This window comes from Nestor notabilis, unplaced genomic scaffold (genome assembly GCF_000696875.1).
Source record: "Nestor notabilis isolate BGI_N333 unplaced genomic scaffold, ASM69687v1 scaffold9811, whole genome shotgun sequence".
In the NCBI taxonomy this organism is placed as follows: Eukaryota; Metazoa; Chordata; class Aves; order Psittaciformes; family Psittacidae; genus Nestor; species Nestor notabilis.
The window spans coordinates 10,807-28,051 of NW_009916084.1; the positions used below are offsets into that span (position 1 = coordinate 10,807).

The following is a 17,245-nucleotide window of genomic DNA, read 5'->3' on the forward strand; positions in this document are numbered from 1 at the left end:
TGAGACTGCAGTGTTGGGACAGGGTGGAAAAGACTGTTTCACACTACTTTTTGCATTCCAGCATGATCTTGCTTCAAAGTCTAAGAATAATTCCGTTTGAAGAGACCTGTGGAGGTGTCACGTACACTCCTTAATTCAAAGCAGGGGCAGCTTTGAATTTCATGCAAGTTGTACAGTGTCATGTCAGTTAAGGTTTGATTATTTCTGTGGATGAAGGTTCCATGGCCTCTTGTTTCTGTGCTTGACCATCCTCATGGACATCTAATCAAAATTTCCATTTTTATTCAGTTGCCTCTTGTCCTTTCATTGTTCACTTCCAAGAAAGTGTGGCTCTGTTTTTACTGCAACCTACTATTACGTGGCTGAAGTTAGTTATAAATTTATCCCCTATACTTTTGTTCTTAAAGGGGAATAAATCCCTCTGTTCTCCTCCTATATTATGCCTTGGGAAGTCATTTTAGCAATTGCAGATAAGTACCAGACAGAAAACATATTGCATCCACTTTACCTGAATTTTTATGATAAATTACAAAAACAAAGGTTTGTAGAGAATCTAGCCTGTTTTGTAATGCTATTTTCCAACAAACCAGAATAGATTTTATACCACTCCTCAAATTCTGTGAACCACAGCACAGGAGTAGGAATTGGAAACAGAGGTGCTTGTATGCAGTCTTGATGTGTGCCTATTTTTCATTACAGACCAAATGTCATCAGTACTGGCCTGATCCCCCAGATGTAATGGAATATGGCAGCTTCCGTGTCAGATGCCACTCTGAAGATTGTACGATTGCTTACGTGGTTAGAGAAATGGTGATTACTAATGTTGAGGTAAATACCTGTTATCATTAATTATTCCCAAGCTAGCTGAATGAATACATGTACAGATAGGTAGACATAGACTCTGTGTCTGAGCATGAACACCTCTGAGAATATACATGTGTGTATATATACACACATTTTTATGAAACAGATATGTATGTATTATGTGAATCAACATTCATATAATTTATATAACCATCAAGATGATTATTTCTTTAGAGCTTCTTCAAAACCATACTTTTTGAAGTTCTATAATACATTAATACATTATGCTGCACTGGTACTGTATCAAGCTTTGTAAAGTGTAGTGCTTTTCTGTAATCAGTTTTGCAGTCACTGACTCTTCATGAGGATTCTGATTTTCAATGAGAGGTTTTTTCAAACTGTGCTCCTTCAAGGATGAAATGTGGGTCACTTGGTTAATGGCACATGCAGATAGAATAGCTAACAAAGAAGTGAAGCATGACAATGTTGTTTTGAGAGAAGATGCAGTGTTACCAGCTCCTTTTCACTGTTTTTAGTCAGATTTTTAAAAAGAAAAAAAAAATCCATATATATCTCAGCTGAAATGTGCTCAGTTTATGTAAGGTGCTTTTTCCATAGCTGTTAATAGCTTATGCTAATAGAAGGGTTAAAAAGCAAAGAGAACACGGAATACTTCTTGCATATCAGGTTGTGTTGAAAAACTGTTTTGAGACCACATCTAGACTTTCCACAACCTGAATAAATCAGATGAAGGTTGGCTTTGTAAGTTGTCCTGCATTTCTTACACATTTCCCTCTTCATCTCTTTTCCTAAATTCTGTGGTCACAAGTATTTTCTAAAAAGATTAAGGATTTGTGCTATCCTAACATACATGCATAAGAAATCACTGTGTACTGACCAAATGCTAATTTACAGTTCCAATGCTATTTGAGCTTTTAAACTTCTGTACGGTTAAGTAGACTTTACTGTTACTAGAATTGCTGGTAGTAAGAAAAAGGAAATAGCAGTTTTAAAATGTAACATTTAATTGATGTTCTTATAGCAAGATGACCAATCCTTTAGTCTCATAAATTTGTAACAGAATCACTTGACAGTGCATCCAGATTTGCTTTAACATGATTAAGATTTCCTTTGAAGTCATAAACATCACATGTTTAGAGGTGCCAGTACTTAAAAGTCTTTCAGTTGAGACTGTTTACAGTTCCTAGGTATAAGAAACCATCCATTCAGGGACCAGCATGATTTTTGCTTCCATTTTTCAGCCAATTGATCTGTAAATGATAAACTTGAATGTCAGCACAGAAGAAATTAACCTCATTAAAGCAGTATTGCAGAACCTATGTAGACCAACTTTTAGTCCCTGTCACTTAAATTAAGTGATTGCCAGTTATCTTTGGGTAGCTAATGCTTTATGTAAATACTAGTTTACTCTTTTCAAACACTTGTTCTTTTTCTTCATCAGTATTTATCAAACCATTACATAATTTTGAGTAAATTCACCAGTGGCCATATTCAGTAGGGGGTTGGGTTTTTTTTTCACTTCAGGTGTCTATATTAGTATGTGATAAGTCAAAATTCTAATGAAAGTGTGGCAGTCAACTTTAAATACAAGTTAATTATTTTTGCGATAGTGTGTTTGTGAGAATGTAGTGTGCCTTTGTAGACATGTTAACGGGTGTGAAATTCACAAGGGTCTTCAACTGTCTAAGTTGTCTCATGATAGCTCTCAGCTGAGAACATCATTTCTAACGCAAAGGGGTATGCTTGCATAGATTCCATATAGATTAGCAAAAAACATGCTAAAGCAAATCCTAGGCGGATGTGAGTGTGTTGTGGTAAGGGTAAAGTTGTTTTGAGGAGGTCTTTTGTTCTGGTTTATTTTTTTCACTATAGGCAAGTTTATTTGTACACTGAAATTAAATTGGCTACAGTCAAAAGAACCCTCAACACTGACCTGTCCACACAGCAAAAATATGACCCTAATAATTGGTAGCTCTGTGTACCTTTGGCATTTCAGATGGAAATAAAAACCTTTGTAGCTTGTTAAAACATACTGAAAGAACTCACTGAAACACTGATATATCTCCTAGTTTTATATGTCATTTGAGCTGCTTTCTTAAAGCTGGCCAGATGTGTTCTTCTGGAGGCATCTTGTGTTTGAGTAGACTTTGTGTAGCTTTATGTGTACTACCTCTCACAGATAGAGTTGTATTCTTTGAAGAATACATTAAAAGTCATCTGAATTCAAACCAGGGTTTTATTATTCCCTGAACTAATGGGAGCATCATTGGAATGGCCTTTTTGAAGACAAGTAGCTTTTAATAGTAAGATGGGTAAAGCTTCCAAACTCACAAGAGAATTGATTTCTGTTGAAAAGGCATAATAGTGAAAGAGTTTCCTGTGAAGTAAGTTGCACAGATTTCACATCTGCCTTTAGGGGAAAATTCCTGAAAGAGAAGTGTATGAGATTATGCCCTTGGCCTTTTATTCATGTCTGTTCTGAAGACTTGAGGAACTAGAAACTTCCTAGGATTTTTCTGACACAGTTTAACTCTGTGCTTCTCTGCCTGTGATTGAACATTAGCCAATGTGTGAAATACTTGTAACTGTTCTAAGCCTCATGAAATGAAATAAGGATTAATTTCCTACCTTTTATTTTCAAGACCTCAATTTAAAACTATCCTGTAACAAAATAAAAGAAAAGCAAATAAAGCACTAATTTGGGGATTTTTTTGAGGTTAGGCAGGTTATTTTTTACTTTTCAGAAAGCTTCAGAACACTTTGGCAACGAGAACAGACCAAAGGAAATAAATTGCGTAGTGTGACTGCAAAAATTCATCACACAGTGCAGTATTTTGTAAAACAAGATAAATATTTATTTTCAACCATTGAAAAAATAGCATGGGAAGCCTGAAGCAAGCTTCCATTCAGTTTGCTTTGAGATAATCAGCTTGCAACATATCTTTGCTCATTAAATCTCACCAATTTCATCCAGTTATGTTTTGAAAAGAAAAACCTTTTTTGTTGCTTTCTCTTGTTTAAACAAGGATTTTTCATTGTGTCGGTTAAGTGTGACTGGAACCCGACCATGGAACTTAGCAAGGCTGTGGAGATGATACATGCTGAAGCATATTACTCACATAACTTTGAAGAACTGTAACTTTGCAAGGGTTGTTTGGGGGAGGAGGGGTGGTGGTGTTTTTTCTTAATTCTGCCACATCTGTTAGTTGTTGCCACACCTTGTTGGCTGCTTCCAAAGTTCCCTGTCATTCTCCCACCTGATTAGCTGTATTAACTAAACTAAATCATTCAAAGAAAAAGGAAAAACAAATCAATATGTTTAAAAATTGATTGAGTTTCATTCTTTAAAGACAAGTTATATCATTGCTATAGTGAATGAGTAAGCGCCATGAAAGAGCACTTACACCTTATAAAAAACTGCGGGTCAATGTAATTAAGACAATACCCTCATGTCATAATGTGGACTGTTCAGCATGATTGTGCAGACAGTGACAATGCAAAAAGCGGGATTTGGGGAGATAAGCTGCTTTTTCATTTAAAAGCTATCGCTTTCCATGGACATCACAGTGATGGAGGGGATGGTTCAAAGAAAAAGAAAAAAAATTGCTGCAGCAATTCAAACAAATGGAAGATAAAGCATAAATTCATTTTGCTAAGGAATGATCTTGCTGTTTGCTGAAGGGAGGACATAAAATTGCAAGATGAAGAATGACCGGTATCTTTCTGTGTATGAATGACCAGCATGCAGGCCTTCTAGTGACTGTATTAAATTGATATTAGATGAAACAAAGACAGCAATGTCAATGAGTATACAGCCAGCAGCACTTACTGCTGTATGGAGCTGTAAATAGAATCTCTGATATTTTTACACATCTTAATTGTTTGGGCTGAAGCTTTCCATGCTATTTGTCTTCCTTGCCAGATACTTGTTGTACAACAGTTTGTAGCGGGAAATGTTGAGTTTGCTCATGTTAGATTCTTAGATTGATTCACTAAAACTTCTGCTTCTGCACATTAAACAAGACCTTGTATTTTCTCTTTCCGAAGAAATCTATAGAAATTTGATCATGTCATAAATGTCTTGAATAAATCTGTCACACTGCGGAGGTATTTCAAAGGCTTCTCTGAAAAGTGTCTGCACTAAACGTGTTCTGTCAGATACTCGAGATAGAAGAACAATAATTAGTTTTGAATAGTAAAGAGCTGAAGAACAAAAGTAGACTAGAAGTGTTATGGCAAGAATGTACAGGAGCATAGTGGGGTGGGAACAGTGGTCCAACAAAAATCCAAATGCCACTGCCATATTATCTACTCTTCAGAAGCTAGGCTTTAATCCTGATCACTGAGTCTCAGCTTTCAAGGTATATTTTTGAAGCTCACTCACAAAGAGCACACCTTTTCCTGCTTAGAAGATAATAGGACCATTTCAAGGTTAATGTAGTTCATGGTGAAATTTTTCACTTTTTTTAAATGGTAGATTATTATAACCTAGACCAAAAAGGACATTAAACGGAAAGGTGAAATGCAAAATCAATGGCTTGGATTTTAAGTCAAAATTAAGGTTGACCTTTCAAACCTAAATTTCCTTCTTTCTATATGAGTATTATCATTCTAAGCTCTGTGTGTTGTTTTCTCTGAAGAGCACTCAATTTTTTTATTAGTCAGGGAGAATCATTTTAGGAGAATGAAACAAGGAAGCCTGCTTTTTGATTTAATTATAATAAGCAGGGCTGCAAACTACAGAAAGATGAAGAATTGATATTTTTGTGGCTGAAGGTCTTGATAATGATACTGTTTTGCAAGTGTTACAGCAGCCATTTGAAGCATTACCACTGACAGCCCCATACTTTGTCAGGAGTTGCAATCCCAATGACAGGCTTAGTAAAGATCATGTATCTTTACCCTGTGTTTCTGAGCAAAATCTAGGATGTTAGCTTAGCTGCAATGAAGTTGCTTTTGCAGTAAGATGTCTTGAATTTGCACAGGAGGGGTAGGTAAAAGTTCATTTTAATTTTGGCTGATACCTTTGCTGCAACAACAGTAACCATTACCAGAAGGGCACTAACAAACGCCTTGGGTCATGTCTAAGATGTCTAAGACCTCTGTAGCTGCTTGTCAAATGAATATGGTTCAATGCTGTGAAGCATCTAAATGCTGGCCAAATGGCTGATGATAAACTGTGCAAATGACATAATCTAGAAGCGAGGTTTGAGTCTGTACATTGTTTGGACTAGTTTTTTTTAAATCCACCATTGTTACACTGATTTGTGGAAATACCGAATGGATAAATTCAATTGAAATCAGTCCATGTGCATTCAATAAACATTAAATATTTTTGGAACAACAAGGTGTGTAATGTCAAGTTAGGCAAAAATACCAGCTAGGCCATGAGCAACTCTTGTAAGTCTAAACTTGCAGAAAGTGAGAAACAGGACTAATAGAGCCAGATTTTATAAAGATAAATTCTACATTTATCAGTCACTATGATGCTACAATAATAACTTTCATTTAAAACCTTAGTCTAAAAAAAAAGTTGTGGAAAGGATTTTAAGCTGACTTGCAGAGGATAATGGTTTGGACAGCAACTTGAGTATAATGAGAAGCTACCTCTTCCACTACTAGGTTTGTACAAAGAAGCAGGATCTGGCAGAAATAGTGTGTTTAAAAATAAGTAATAGGACATCTACAGTGCGGCTAACTATGGGACCAGTAAGTGTAATTCTAGCACTTTTTTTAATGTACAACTGCTAGATTTTAGTAACTGTGGTGGTCTTTTAATGCAAGTTATTTCCATGTGTGGTGGTATTTGATTTGACATCTTCTGAATTTAAAAGCTGACTTTTACTGTAAGTGTAAAGGCTTGAAGATTTTATATTAAAAAAAAAAACAAAAACCGACTAAAAATAGCTTAAAAATTCTGGACTTTGCCAGAGTACTGATTTGATACCTTCTGCATGAGACATTAGAAGTATTAGAAGAACTAGTTCTAACATGAGTAAAACTGCTTTTTACAACAGATTTAACTTTAAATTAAAAAAAAAAGTATTTTTAAATATTTGTGCATTTTGAAGAGTGAGTGACGTAATGGTCAAGTTTTAACAATTTAAATAATCTCAAAAGAGCTCAACTGAAAGAATCAAAACTAATCATATCAAAAAATTACAGAGAATACACAAGCCACTAGACAACTATACCAAAGCTTGAGGCATATCTGAAATAATCAAAAAGCAGCTGTGTTGGTGCTTAGGGGTGAGTAGGGCATATAACAGAAAATGAAGATGATGACACCAAAAGGAGCAGTTTTGAGGATTAATTGCATGTTCTGACATGTATTCTTACTCCAAGTAAGTCTTTTGTAATATGCTTGTGGTACTTAATGTGTATGAACTATTTTCTAAAAATGCAGCTCGCTATATTTGAGTCTGAATTCCTGACAAGTAAAAATTAAGTTAACTCCATCCTCTTTTCTGAGCTTGTATAATGGCTTTTGATGCTACAGATCACTGCTGGTGGTTCTTAGGTGTGCCACTGGCATTTGTCCATGATGCATGGCTTGAAGTTCTTGATGCACATGAAAGGACACTGCATGCTCACTCTTGGGTAATTTTAGACTGAATCAAGTCTTTGTTTCACCTGAAAGCTGTAATTCAAATGCCTCTGATTAAGAGAATCAGCTCAAACTGCTGCATGTAATTGCTGCGTTATCTCATTTCCCTTTTGAAGAGCTTCTGATTAAGCATGCGCAGGTTTCCAAAAAACTTTTTAACGACATTTTCTTGTCATGAGTTTTGTATTTGTTTCCAATCTGTAGCATTTCAGAAAAATTTACAGGGTAATCATTTGATCAAGCTCTCAATTACATAATGGCAGCAAAGCTGACTAGAAAAAGGCCGTGCTTTTTCTTGCAGAGATCCCAGTCATTGTGAGGTCTTTTTGATGATAGTTCCCAATACAATTTGTATTACAGCCAGCTTGGTCATTAATGGTAGATTATATTATCTGCTTCGGCCTTATGCTAGACCTTTTAATAGTGATTGCTCAGACTCTGCCTTTAAGAAGCTAAGTATGAGCTGTGTTGTTTATCTTTGTGTCCCTGGAGGCAATGGTAAATTTCTGCAATTACTTTGACTGGGATGAACACATTTCCTAGAACTCTACTTGGTACACAGGCAGTAGTTTATCCTGTCTTCTGTGTCTTACTAGCCTGCTCCTTAGGAGTGGAATCATTTCCTCAAGTGAAAGAGGAAAGCAAGCAGTTGAAGGCATTTGAAACAGGTCATGTATTTCAGTAGTTTTGCACTGAAGTAGTTTGCACTAAAGTAGTTTTGCACTAAGGAAAAAGAATACCTCTTAAAGTCACGAGCATCATGAAAACATTCTTGCACTGAACACTAGGGAGAGGCCAGCTTTTAAAGACTTATACAGTGATAAAGGAGTTTTTATTTCATTAAAATGTCAAATGTTGTCTAGTAATGGACATCAGTAAATTCCACCTAACAGCTTAACTGTTGCTAAATGTGTGGAAGAAATAAAGGAGCCTGAAGACTTGTCTCAGTTTGTCAAGAGTGAGATCATTGTTGCACAATGCAGCAGAGCTGAGGAGTGTCTTAGGTTTTTTCCTTCCCACCTAATCATTGGTTATATCTGTAACACAGTTGTTGAGCCCAATCTGAATGCAAAGATGATTGAGTGATTTCATAATCAAAGTTAACAAAAAGCTAAACTGAAAGAACTTCTGTAAAGCTACTTTTTTAGGTATAATTGAATGAAAAAAGAGCTCTTCATACAACAGAATCTTTTAACTGATTTTATTGGTACCATACATAAGTATCCTGTGAGTCATCCTGAAGTCATTCACATAAATACAATGAACATGTATGTATGTATGAACTATATATATTGTTTTTGAACAGAAAATGTATTTAGAAAATGTTCCAGGCAACTTTATAACTGAATCTGTAAGTACACAAGCCTACATATTTAGAATGGATTATGTAGCCCCAAGACCCTGTTATTTTGATACAGTTCTCAGTAGTTCACTGATGTTTTCAGCTATTTCTTCCAACCTATTCTATTACATAGTACTGTTATGCATACATCTTGTAGCATTTTACCTGAGGTGAATCACTGATGTCAAGGTATGGTAAGCCTGTGGTCAATAAATTCAAAAAATTGCAATCTGTTTAGATCACAGAAGTTAAACTTGATACCTCATTTATTTAGAAAATGTTATGCCTTTTGCATGTTTTCTAAGAATTGCATGTTCATACTTTGAGTTTTAAAATGACAAATATTTTCTACATCATATGCATCTTATAGCATCTGCAGAATACACCTACTGTGAAAAGTATGACTTGTATCTAGTAAACATCAATAGAGGAGTCGTAACACTGAACACTTTTTGAAAACCTTACTTATTTTAGACAGAACAACACCACACAGTCACCCATCTCCAGTACGTTGCTTGGCCTGATCACGGTGTTCCTGATGACTCAATGGACTTCTTGGAGTTTGTGACCTGTATGAGGCCAAAGAGAGTAAAGAATGAGCCTGTCCTTGTTCACTGCAGGTACTTGTGTTATAAAATTCCTATTATAGATTTGCTTCAGCCTTAGAATAAGCATTTGCTTTGAAAAGTTTGTCTGCAAAGCAGGAGATTCTTTGAATAAGATGAAAATGTTAAACTGTGCAATACCAGCATTCACTGTTGAAGACAGAGGCACTGGTGTTGTATCTAAAGGACAAGTTTCTTTTCTCTCCCTTTTTGCTGCAATCTTTGGGTGAAAAGGCTTAGTCATGTAATTATCAGAGATAATCTGCAGTGATAATCTGCAGTGTAAATTGTTCTCCACTTTTATCCTCTACCACTGTTGTAACTTCATTTTGAATGGTACTGCAAAGGGGTTTTTTCAGCTGTCCAAGTGCCTGTCAAAAAGCAGTCAGTTAGCTCTTCAATTTTTAGTCAAAAATACCAAGTGAGTACATTTAGGTTTGTAAGCAGTTATAACTGTTAAAATTCCATTCACTTTAGGTGAGGTTTTAGTTTTATTTATATAAAAATCCTTTTCTTTTTAATAATTGGCAGGAAATATACTGAACTTGCTTTAAAGATAAGCTTCGCACTCTGTCCTAATATTAAGTCTTCCTGTAATTTCTAAGGCTCTTTGGCATCTCAGTATTAAAACTGTGATATGAATCTGGTGCATTGCAAAAAACTAATTTATAGACTATTTTTCTGTTACATTTCACAGTGCTGGAATCGGTCGCACTGGTGTATTGGTCACTATGGAAACAGCCATGTGCTTAATTGAAAGGAACCAACCTGTTTATCCCCTGGATATTGTACGAAAAATGCGAGACCAGCGAGCTATGATGGTGCAAACATCAGTAAGTGATAGAGAGGAAGCCTTATTTTCTGTACATATGTACTGCATTTGCTCAGCTGTGAGAACACAGAATACTAAAGAGCTGCATGTTAGCATCTTGCTCTATCCTGGGTGCTCTAACACATTCCCATGCCTGCATTCCAGCTAGCCCCACTGCTCATACTTGATTTTCAGCTTAGGGCTTCTGGGAAAAGCCACTGGGGATTATTCAGATCTAGTAGAAGGATTGTTCAATTGTAATAGCCTTTCCTGAAGCATGTTCAGCTGCCCTGTGGGTATTGTGTGTGTGCTCCAATTCTAAGATGATACACACAGCCAGAATCATGTTGGGAATTAGTATCAGATAGGGCGTACTCAATGAGTAATAATAGACTCATCAGAGCTATTAAATGGTCAGTTTAGTGTCTGCTATTAATCATGTGAAGGCTGTAGTTTCTCAGAGATCTGCAATCTGATCATCAGGAACACCAAAACAAAAGCTTTGACCAAAATAATAAAGCTACAACAAAATTTATGTAACAGTATGGCCTTCCATTAAAAAAAAGAAATAAAAAAGAAAAACTAACCACTTTGTTCCATTAAAGAGAAATTAGAGATGCTAAACAATACAGAAAACAGTGCTATAGGATGTACATAGTAGAACTAGTATCAGCTGAGTAAGCAGTAGGAATACATGTAACAGATAAGAGCAAAGAAAACAAGTAGTCTGAGTCAGAGGAAGAAATACTGAAGCGCTCATTTTCATATTTTCAGTAACTTGATCACAGAAGTATTGAACAGAGAGCTAAATATCATACTTGGCTCGTTCAGTCAGTAAAAAAATGCAAATGATAATAACAATGAAGAGAAAAGCCAAGGTAATTAAGAAATAAAGACAAAAGAGAGTGATATTGAAAGTGGGAGTAATTGACTGAAGGGTTGAAAGAAAAGGCATGAAAATCGAGATGCAGAAAATTAATTTCCATCCCCCAGTTTTCCTAAGGTTTTCTGTACTTAAGAGAAAATGTATTGCAGATTACAGAGAAGAGTAACATTCATAACTGTTGGTGTTTAAATGCAGTGTAAGGACCTTGATGGTCCAAGTATTATCTTTTAGCCCTGTCCTTTGGGAGATATTGGGGGAATGTTTCCAGATGCTTCTAGAGAGTTCATGGGAACTGCAATAAAAGGGAGAACATTTTGAAGATATAAAAAGGGATGTAGTAAATGTGAAGCTGTGCTTTGAATGTATGACATGGAGCTTTGGAGGAAGATGTTCACTTTGGGGTTTTGACAGTGGTGAAAAATACTTCCAGAGGAAAGGTATGCATTGATGTATTATATTGATATAAATTTCCATCATGTTGTGTTCTTGGGATTTTGTTAGTCACAAACATTTATTCAGGCTAGGTGGATTTTTAGTCCTATTGTTAATGTCTTCTTGTATCACTTTTCAGAAGGAGGCTTACAGGCTAATTGGCTTAGCAAACAAGTTGATCAATAGAAATAGTGTTTGCAATAGTATAATTCAAAAATATTCATTCCAAAGGTTTTGATCCCATTTGGTTATGAAAGGTGATGTGTGGTCTAATCACAGATTAAAATAAAGCGACTCCATCTTCTGCAATAGTGTAGGTGGTTTAAAAAAAATCAAAGCTTTTAGCAAGGCAGTTGGACCTATATATCCTATATGGTACCTTTAAATGCATTTTTAGTCATGTAACTTAAATGTACCCAGTAATACTGTCACTGCAGGATTGTCAAGGTTAGAGTACTTGTAATAATCAGATAACTACCAAATAAGTAGGTGAGATGTATAAAGAACAATAAAGAGATGTATAAAGAATCTCATAAATTTGTATAGCCTTTACAACTAAATCCTATTTCCTGAAATTTAAGCATGTGTTCTTTTAAATTTAAGGGTTGTGTTTTCCCTTGGCATGAAATTTTTAGTGTTTGTCCTTCAAAGAATGTTAACTTCTGTTCACGGTGAACACAGCCAGGAGAGTTGGGTTTTCTCCTTCCATCTTTGTGTCTCCTCTCCTCTCATTGTCCAAGAGAAAAGGAAGCAGTGGGACTGTTAGCTCTATTCAATACTACTGTATAATCAGGAGTTGAATCATCCATAAATGTTTTGGTTTTTTCTTTCTTATACAGAGTCAATACAAATTTGTTTGTGAAGCTATTCTTCGTGTTTACAAAGAAGGATTGGTTCAACCACTGGATTCCAGTTAGCACAGCACTGAAGGATGAATTATTTTTTCCCCTAAAAACACTATTCTTCAAGTAAAGCAAGGGCTTGTTTCTGAAAGCAACTAGAATGGACTTGGGAAGCCCATGAAAAGACACATGAGCACATTTGAACTGTGGCACTTTAAATTTCTCAAGAAGATTGCTAAATCATGTACAGCATAATGAAGTCATGTAGATAAATATATGACAGCAATTGTGTGTAATATGCTTTGTTCATATACACAACCATAACAATCATGGGAACCATAATACGTATCTTTTACTGCCTTAAAACACCCTTCACTTTGGAAGTTAAAAAAGGTCCTTGTGTTTCCTTTGAAATAGCAAAAAGAAAACTCATAGTATTGAAATGATTCAGCTAAGGTATTTAATATCTTTGTATGAAAGTTCATTGGAGGTGAATATTTAAACTTTCTTACTGGGACACTAGATATTCATGGAGATGTAACCTTGACTGCTAAAAGGCTGATGAAGATCTTTAAAGGCTAATGTGTAAGTACTGTACATTAAGAGCTGGAGAAATTAAGTATTCAGTTACCATAAACCTATTAGTAAGTATGCCAGCTGTAATATGCTTCTTAGAAACCACATCTACTTGTATGTGATGTGAAAATAATGCTGCATTTAAGCATTTATGCAGATGGTACTGTCTACATCTTCTGTTGATCAATTTTAATTACAACTTGCCCTTTTAACAGTGACCTGCTTCTTACAGTTTTAGTTATTTTATTCCTTATCTTCTGCTTCTGCTGTCCATCTCCTTGTTTTTCACTGCTGTTTTTCGTATGTGGACTGACAGCATTTTAACTTAAACGAGGTTTAATTCTCTGTCACCTTTGTTTCCATGTGTATTTATGAGTTCTCAGATGTAAATGTGGATTAATGTTGCACACAAGATGCTACACTATTGACTTACTGTATATGCAAAGTAGTCTAATCCAATACTGGAAGAAAAATTGCTACTGAACCCATCAAATATGTTGCTGCTATTTCAAGGTGTGAAGCTTACAAGGGCACAGGTGTTGCTAGTGTTCAGATGGTGATAAAATGTTGACTTGCTGCCCTTCAGCAAAAACTGCTCTTACCCAGTGAAACACAACTCCCTTTTGCAAGAGTTCTGCGAGTTTACTGTGTTTCTTGCTTTATGGAAATGCAGCTAAATTCACACGAAGATTTACATGGAAAGAGAATGAATTTGTGTATTGATGAATAACTCACCCTAAGGTACACTGGTCTCCAGTTCATTTCAAATGGGAGAATTGGACTTTCTGAACAATATAACCACATTTGTATGATGTTAATTTATTTTGTGTGTGCTTTTTGATTACCCTGAGATAATACTTCATTTTTGAATAGTGTTTAAAAAGATATTCTAAGGGACTGTTTAAAACTCTATTATTTAAAAGATTAGTCCTAAATAAGGAAAAATTTTTATGTGGCATATTAGCCAGATGTTTATATGTGTATAGAAGAGAAAATTAGATAATTTTCATTTTAGATATATGTATACACACACACATAATCAGATATATTTTAGAATTATGGTTTGTGTTATAGATATTATCATTTATACCTGGAGTTTCATTGTAGAAACTGCCACAGCTGTACAACATGCATCTCTCATGTTACCAGAAGGTTATGTTTCTTCCCCAGGAGATAGCTGAAAAGTGAATGTAGGATGTGCTAAATTGCTGACTCTTGTCTTTCTGTAGGCTTGGTCCTTTCTTCAACAAAACATTATTAGTTATAGGTAAAGATACCTGGCTACTATTTATTGATCAGAAGAATTTTAATTGGAACATGCAGGGTAACTGGCAAAATGGAAACCTTCTGGGTTTTGTTAGGTTACAGGGTGAATAGGTTTGTGTTCATTCTTATATACTGCATTCCAAATTTCACTTTCACTGAAGTTTTTGCAATGCTTTGGATCATTATCCTCTTGCTTGATTGGGCACAGATTGGAAGGCAAAGGACCATAACTCTAGTTCACTCTTAACTTGCTAAAGTGCATCAGGTCAATCTGTCTGTGACTCCAAACATAAATTATACTGGACCCACACATGTTGCTTGGAAAGCTTTTGTTGAAAGATGCATGTGGAAAAGTGTTGTACAAGTGTGGGCCACCTGCTGCTATTAGAGAGGACATCAAGCAGTGAATAAACCTAGTGGCTCTTGCCCACCTGGGAAGTACTGGGCACTAAAGAGTCTGTTCCTGCTGGGTGGTTAACAAAAGTCTCCCTTTTGTTATGTGTGTGCCTTGCTGTTGAAACATCTCTTCCTTTTTTTTCCTTTTTTTTTTCTTTTTTAAGTTTTATTGTACCCAGGTCTCAAAGTCATCCCTTGCAGTTGACATGACTTGCAGTTAGTAGTTTGTCAAGAAGTGAAAAAGGTAAGAAGGAAAAAAGCAAGAAAATAAATAGTAAGAAAGTATTTAGAGCATCTCTTTGTGACATATTTCTTTCATAGAAGTACTTGATTAAACTTATGGTTTATTTGCGTTCAAGGTTATTGCTATATTCCTACAGCTATTTATGTTTCTTCATATTGAATATGTATTTACCAAAACACTGTAAATTTATTCCTTACATAACTCCCGTCTCAAGATACGTGGTATAGGCTTGACTTACAATACTATGTCTGTTTAAATGATGATGGTTATATTGTGACATCAAATGCTTCTCTTGTTCTGGTAAACTTATATGGTTTTGGTAATACCATTCTTGAAGTTTTACTTGGATTTTAATAACTTGTTTGAAATTGCTGGCCACTGAGAGACTACTAAAAATTATAAAAATAGTAATATCTGTAATATTTGATTTAATTGTTTTTGGAAAACCGTAGAGGAGATATTAACTAGGCAAGTGTCTTGTACATTGTGTCCACCTTTATTTCAGTCTTGCTGGGTTTTGCACAAGTACCTGTAGGGTCCGTAGGGGAGAACGAAGAGGAATTTGTCCTCGATCTGTAGTGTGTGATGACTTTGCACTGAGTAATGTATGCCTTAGATCTGATCTTGCAATGAGCGCATACTTATGAAAACATCTTCTTAATGCTGGCTTTTATTTCCACAAGAACTGGGAAATTAAAAACACACTGAATTGATTGATCGGGGGAAGGGAGGGGGTTGGTAGAGTTAAAACTCCTAACAGAAAATTTTTAACTGTCAAGTAATTGATAAACAGTGGGAAATTCTGTGAAGTCAAGATTCTGCATAACCTTCATAAACAGTTTAACCTCAGTTCTGTTTGTGTGATCATAAAGATAAGTATTCAAAAATTCTAGCATTGCAGTGGATGAAGAGGGAGTAATAAGCCTTTGAGGTTTTCATCACTGTGAAATACAATAACATTTATTCTTCAGAATTAAACAAATTTTAACTAAATGGTTTTATATTTGATACAGAAGTAACTAAAATGCCTATTCAGAGCGTCTTCAGAAATGTCACAGGGGAACACTTCTGAGATGGAGGTGGGAGGGACACATCTTACCATGTATTGAAATTAAGAAAAATGGTGCCATAAACCATGAATGCCTTTGTGTAACAGGATGTATGAAACATGAATCATTAAAATACAATAAAACCTTGAATATTGGTGGTGTTTTGGGGGGCGAAAAAAAAAGAAAAAAGTTTTCTAATCCAGGGTTTTGCTTTCAATAATCCTGTCTTTTTCATGTTGGTACTAAATTATATGCAATCAAAATGTACCTAAGAATTCAGCAATAGCTCTTTCATATGCACTCACCTTTTTAATAGTTGGTTCTTTATTTTCCCTCCTTTTTCTACTATGCAATATTTGATCAAATATATGTATACATTTCAAAAGAACTGTGGTTCTGAAATACTTAATGAACTATGCATTTACTTTATTACAAGAATGATATGATACTGTTTTACAACAAAGGTTCTTCCCTGTACATAATGTTCTTATGTGTCAGACTAAATGCATAAGTGGTCCACTGATTGAAGATGTTGAAAATAGACACACATGGTTTGTATTCAGTCAACTAAAATTTAAACATAGTTATTTCACTGATAATGGCGTTATTGTTATATCCTGAAATGAAGCATTTAAGTGCAGATTTGTTTTACTCCTTCACGTAAAGCCTTTCCAAAGAGTACATGTGCTAGGAAATGTTTGTATTTCAATTAGTAACCCGCAATTAGTCTACTTGATTAAAAGAATTTATTAATTGAAACTGTATAGAAGGTAAGGTTGTGTCATAAAATACTGTGTTCAGAAGCAGTTGAAAGCCAAGTGAATGATTAATTCATTATATAAAACATAATGTTTTGATTAAATAGATTCTCTTGCATTCAAGTTCTGACACTGATAGTGTTAAGCCATCTCAGATTAACAATAGCACTAAATTAACAGTTTAAATATAGCAATCAGATGCAATATGATTTAGCTGTGGTGTACTTTAATATATTTAAAGTTCCAGTTATTCAATAGCTGTACAAACTTCAAACAAGAGTACCCACAATCACTGAAAGTTGCTGTCTTCCTTTAATAAAAACAGTAAGTTTTTCCAAATGAAAAGGAAGGGGGAGCATATGATATTGATCGATTCAAGCATTTTTCAGTTCAGATTAACTCTGTGACAGTAGTGGTCTGATTTGTCCACTGACAGAAAAAGCAGTTGTCGAGCATCAAGAATATCATGGATAAACCAAATAAGAGACCAGGAACTATTGTCTTTTTAAGACAAATTCATCTCAATAGCTGGTGTTGGGGGTGGGGAGTTGAATGTGCCTTTATTGATTCTCCTAATTTTGTTACAGACTACTTGGGTAAGAGTCT

At 35.2% G+C, this 17,245-nt stretch overlaps 1 protein-coding gene across 1 annotated transcript in view; it reads left to right on the forward strand.

The window, feature by feature from the left end:
* Positions 1–12,760, forward strand: part of LOC104413440 (tyrosine-protein phosphatase non-receptor type 3-like) — a gene marked incomplete at its 5' end in the record, with an annotated part of 23,487 nt that extends 10,727 nt beyond the window's left edge. The window contains 4 exons of the mRNA XM_010024433.1: positions 700–828; positions 9,249–9,394; positions 10,077–10,212; positions 12,348–12,760. Coding sequence (XP_010022735.1) covers positions 700–828; positions 9,249–9,394; positions 10,077–10,212; positions 12,348–12,425 — 489 coding nt within the window. The remainder of the gene's footprint in view (positions 1–699; positions 829–9,248; positions 9,395–10,076; positions 10,213–12,347) is intronic.
* Between the last annotated feature and the right edge of the window lie 4,485 nt (positions 12,761–17,245).